We start from the raw sequence: 5357 nt of genomic DNA on the forward strand, positions 1-5357 counted from the left end.
TAGCATAATATGCCTCTGTCTGGTCCTATGTTGTGGAAATGGAAATGGGTGGAATAATCTTTTTGAAAAATGAGTGATTGAAAAAGAAGGACAAGTTTTCGATTTACATATAATATTATTTTATAAAAGATTATGTGGTTTAAAATAGAAGATAGAAAAATAAAATGTAATAGAATGAAAATTAATGGGGGTATAAAAGGAAAAGTTTTCAACTTACATACAATATTATTTTATATTTCCAATCTTTCGATGATGAAACGAACTCGTCCCTCAATCCATTTTGATCATTAAAAGATAGATTTGTCCTCTTCTTTAAACATAAAATTAATAATGAAACAACAAAAAATGAGAGATTTTTGCATAAAATTATAAATAGATCATTCTCTATATCATAAAAAAATTTCTTACTTTTTAATTACATATTTTAAAAAAAAACATTATTCTAAAATGTATTTTGACCAAAAGGGACTCAAACAAGGGCGCATCACTTAGATTTTTAAAATTTGAAAATTAGTCACGGCTGTTATCATACTATGGCAAAGCAAGAATATTCTTGTACAGTGGCATAAATAGGCACTACATAAGGAGGAAAACTTGGCAATGATCAACTATTGAGAATTGTGCCCCTCCCAAGTGTAAAAAATGTACAACCTAAATAAGCTGTCTCAGTTCAATGTGACAAAATTAGCCATATGAAACAGAAGAGTAGGACCAGTCGAATAATGTAACACCAAACATATTATGAAATTCAACGATTTAGAGCCTGTTTGTCATTTTTTAAAATTTTAAATTATTTGTTACAGTATCGTTTTTCACCACAAATTTACATAATAAATTATTTTACACACAAACCAATAAAATTTTCTTACTTTTTACTCACATATTCTCCAAAAAATTCTATTCAAAACCTTTTAATTTTTTCAAATAATGAGTGACAAACAGGAGCTTAGTGCTTGGCATGAAGGCAAATGAAGTTGTTCTTGTTTGACTAAGCTTTAGGTGCTTATAAATCATTTATCTCAAGCAGCAACATTTGTAAGTTTTATAAAATATGTAAATAAAAATAAGTTTGATTAACTTATAAGCAATTATAAAATTTTACAAACAAAAAGAGAATCCAAATACTCGGACAATCCAGTGAGGAAAAAAAAATGCTTTGATTTCATTGATGAAAACAACTCTGTGAAGGAATTTACAACAGCAACTCTGTTCTACTCTATCAGATTTCAAGAGAGCCATTAGAAAAGCAAAGCATAGAGAAGCTATTTTACTCAAAACAAGCTAATTTCTTAGAAATTAATCAAAATCTTGTTGAACTTGAGAACTTGCCCTCTGCATTCTAACACCACTAAAGCTAGTCCTCGAAGACATTATTTCATTCAGCGAAAGCCGCTTCTTAGGGTCGGAGTCCTGTCTTTGTTTTGGGGCGCTTAGAGACCTTAACTTTGCCCTGAATGAACGAGTGTTCGACATATAGTTGGGACAGTTGGAGTATTGCTTGAAGAAGCCGTCCCCACATACACTCTTGGTTGGTGTAACCGGACCACTTGCCCGTCCACAAGTCACGAATCTAGGAGTGCTCTGTGCCGTCGAAAACTTGTAATCTTCAGCCAGGAAGCTCCAGTCAAAATCTTGATGGCAGCTACGATGATCGGGAATTGATAATCGAACTCGAAGAGGAGATGGAAGTCCTTGATAGTATTGGTCATCGCAGCACCGTGAAACGCAAGAATTCATTCTGCGAGACCTTGATCTTGATCCGGGATTGTGAGGGTCGACGTCAACTATTTTCGAGTTCTCATCAAATGCATTATGGGAAAGGTCATAAGAAGCTGATATTCTCTTGCTATGGAACTCGCTCTTAGTTTCCTGCAACAATCTTGTTAGTTAGCATTCATTCAATTCGATAAATTCTTTCGATACCCAAATAACCAATTCTTACAATGGAGTTCCTAGCGCGTATTTCTGGTTGGAGTCTGTAATCGTTACTTATTGAACGACGATTCCTTTGGTACCGAGCAGCAGTCTGTGCTCGAATGAGGGCTTCCATTCTGTATAATGTCGCAGCAGCACGCTTTCGTACAAGGAAGCCTCTAACGAGAGCCTGTAATTTTACGAGTCCTCGTAGAGCTCGTAGAGCTTTTCGGGCCTGGCAGGAGAAAAACCCACAATTCGATAAGCCTAATTGCGACTTACACGCATAGTCAATTACATTTCTAATTAATTAGGGTCCTTCATTAGGAAAATATATACATTTATTGACTGTAATAACGTTGATACTGTCTGATCAAATTCCAGATCAACAAAGATATTATTGCGAATCAATGAACACATCAATGAATTTCAATTCAAAAAATCACAATTGAAGTGAATAATGAAATTGAAACTGAAATTGAAATCTCACTTACCAAAAAGCCTTTAAAAACTGCCTGAATCTTGATGGCGGCCCACCTTTCTCTGCCACCATGGAACAAACCTCCTCTGCCGTGGTTGGTGAGCCTCACAACAGCCACCGCTGCCTGAGCTGCAGCAACAGCAGCGTCAGCTACAGCCGCCGTGGCAGCAGCCACCGCAATGGCATGTTTGTTCCGCTCCTTCTCTGTCTCATCAATGTAAGATCTCATCCATGCCCCGTCAGTCAACTGAATCTGAGTCAAACCGCCGGAATCCTTACCGGACTTAACAAAGCTCCACCTTCTCTTCTCTTTCTTTTCACTATAATTTGAATTATTCTCCAAATTTTCCTTGTCTTTCTTCATCCCCAGCAAGCCCTTCAACCACCTTGTAGCTTTTCCCATTTTTTGTTGAATTCAGAACACAAAATTTCTGCAACAATCTAAATTTACAAAGGTAATGAGAGAGAATGAGTAAAAAAGTATAGGTTTTCAGGGAGAAAAAGTACAAAATACAACGGGAAAAAACACTTGGAATCTTTACATGTTCCGAACAAAGAACTGACGAGTGAGAGAGAGAGACAGAGGATGGAGCAAAAGGTTTATGAAAGGCATAAAACCTTAAAATAATGAAAGGATAAAGACTGTTTTTTTTCCCCTTTCAAATTTTTTGAAACCTTTTTATTTTTTTTAAAAAAATAATAATAAATCTGACACTACCTCGTGAAAGAACTGGATTACAAGACAAAAAAACATCACAGAAAGAAACAAATTTAAAAATAGTTTAATTTGAAAATATATATATATATATTGAAACTTCCACTAAACAAAACAAGAAATTACAGACAAAATCAGTGTAAAAGTTTGAATAAAAGTGTGTAATGATCACATCTAGAGTAGAAAGAGAGCGGCCATTGCAAAATTCAAGAAGAATGAAAAGCAGTAATCATAATCCCAGAGAAAAGGAAAATACTCAAATGTTACTTGAAAGTTACTCAAGAACAGACCTTCTTCTCAAATTCTCCACTTTCAAGAAATCATTTTTCCTTCAAAAACTTTCAACTATTTTAACGTTTCTCTTTTTCTTCTTTACACAGCAAAGCCAATAAAAGTTTTTTGCCATAGCCTTTTCTCCTCGAGCTTTTAAAGACTAGAGAGAGAGAGAGTTGGGAACTAATGAGATTTTTTTATTTTTTTTTACGCCAAAAGGAAAAAAGTGAAATTGAACGGTTTCTCCTTTCTACTAACCAAAACAGATGCTTATAGAAAGAGCCTTGCGTATCTCAGTAGATTTTCATTGACTTTGGCTAATTTGCTCAGAAATCTCTGCCATTTTTAGTGCAGAAAATCTCTGTGGTAGAAGGTTTGTTTTGGTGGCGAATTATTTAGAGTGCCACCCAATGAGATAATGCGTAAGCAGATCTCCAAAATATGCAGAAATAAAGGCACAACATTAATTAACAACAGGTGGAATGAAGTAGAGATTAGGGTGTAAGCAAAAATCATCAAATCAAAAAATCGAACCGAAACCGCATTTTAGAAACCATCGATTTGGTACCACGTGGACTCGATGAACGAAATGGTTTTGACCCAAACCAAACCGGTCAAAATGGTTTGATTTAGATTTAAGAAATTTAATTGTGGTTTAAAACCAAACTGGACAGACAAAAAAATATATAAAAATGAAAAAATGAAATTTTTTGAAAATTCATCCAAATATTTAAAATTCAAAGTTTTATCATTTGTGGATATTTTTGTCAATTTCTAATTTTCTAATACAAATATATTATTATTATCCAATAATCATAATTTATATCTAACAATCATAATTTGCACTTAATTCTACTTTGTAATTTATTGATAAGAATAAGATTGTTTTGTGATAGGTCATAGGACTTGGAATGAAAACAAGGTGAGTAGGGACGGGCCAGTCAGCTCTATCATGAAATTTTGAGAGTCGGGGCGAATACTAAGCAGGAGTGCCTAGGGGTAAGGATTAGAAAATTCTTATTTACTGTCCTATTTAATTAATTGTTTTTTTAAATATATTTGTTGCTTTTAACCTATTTGTTTGGATTTTACGTACAATAATCCCAAGCGCTTTCACTTTGATACGTCTTCACTCAAAAGCGCTTAGAGACCTTCTTCCATCAATAGTTAATCCCAATTCATCGACCTCACATCCTAGCATAGCCTTTCTGGTAAGAACATCCACAGTAGATCCAGTGCAATTAAATAGTACACCTAGCTCACCGATTCTACCACTGCATGGTCGAAGAGTTCGATCCTAACTCAGAAAAAACACTAGCTAAAGCTTAACACATGCACGTCGAACTTTATTTTTGCGGAGTTGGACAAATGGAAAAGCGGCTCCTAGCTAAAGGTAACTTGTCTTACAGAAGAGGTGTGAAGTGTTAAGAGCAAAGAGGTGAATGGGTGCATAACACGTGGAAATTTGCCAAACAATTTGGGCTAAAATTTGAAGAAAGCTAAAAAAAAAAAAAAAAAAAAAAAAAAAAATCACTGCTTAATGAGCTTGTGTAGTATTAGGTAGTTGGCCAGGTAAAAGCGGACAAATCTCATGATGCTTAGCCAGTCTTTTTGGAAGATCAACCACACTAGGACTGAGACATGGTCCAAACTCTTATTGAGAAGTAGTAGGGAGCTTGGACAATGGTGAAAGCTTAATCCAGCATGTCGCATTAGTGAAAAAGTGCAATACCACTTGTAAATCTCTTTCATCGAGTGCATGATCATGAAAAAACTTAAGAAAGATAACACAACTAATTTCGTGCCAACAACCTTGGGAAGACAAAGGGTAAGTGAGCTTTGGAATAGTCAAGTTAGATGATGTAAATGTGCGAGAAAGACATGACATTTATGTGTGCTTTCTTGCCTCACCCCTTCCATAGTACATTTTTTAGGTCTCTTGTATTCTCCTTTCCTATGCTAAAAGGTGAAAGT

At 35.0% G+C, this 5357-nt stretch overlaps 1 protein-coding gene across 2 annotated transcripts; it reads right to left on the bottom strand.

The window, feature by feature from the left end:
• Positions 1–1138: 1138 nt before the first annotated feature.
• Positions 1139–3591, bottom strand: LOC111401564 (protein IQ-DOMAIN 14-like). Of its 2 annotated transcripts, none has more exons than XM_023029356.1 (4): positions 3401–3591; positions 2409–2836; positions 1943–2149; positions 1139–1869 (listed from the first exon to the last, which is right to left on the bottom strand). In XM_023029356.1, the coding sequence occupies exons 2-4, from the start codon at positions 2796–2798 to the stop codon at positions 1297–1299; spliced, it is 1170 nt and encodes a 389-aa protein (XP_022885124.1). In that variant the 5' UTR covers positions 2799–2836; positions 3401–3591; the 3' UTR covers positions 1139–1296. The 2 variants fall into 2 exon arrangements, with proteins under 2 accessions (XP_022885124.1, XP_022885125.1); XM_023029357.1 differs by lacking the exon at positions 3401–3591 and adding an exon at positions 2938–3002.
• Between the last annotated feature and the right edge of the window lie 1766 nt (positions 3592–5357).

This window comes from Olea europaea, chromosome 10 (assembly GCF_002742605.1).
Source record: "Olea europaea var. sylvestris chromosome 10, O_europaea_v1, whole genome shotgun sequence".
Taxonomy (NCBI): domain Eukaryota; kingdom Viridiplantae; phylum Streptophyta; class Magnoliopsida; order Lamiales; family Oleaceae; genus Olea; species Olea europaea.

What these genes read in the sequence shown, in the direction of transcription:
- LOC111401564 (XM_023029356.1), bottom strand. Translation starts at nt 2,798, where the DNA reads ATGGGAAAAGCTACAAGGTGGTTGAAGGGCTTGCTGGGGATGAAGAAA. An exon ending in CAGTTTTTAAAGGCTTTTTG is followed by an intron (nt 2,150 to 2,408) that starts GTAAGTGAGATT and finishes TTCTCCTGCCAG; the next exon opens with GCCCGAAAAGCTCTACGAGC. An exon ending in TACGCGCTAGGAACTCCATT is followed by an intron (nt 1,870 to 1,942) that starts GTAAGAATTGGT and finishes AGATTGTTGCAG; the next exon opens with GAAACTAAGAGCGAGTTCCA.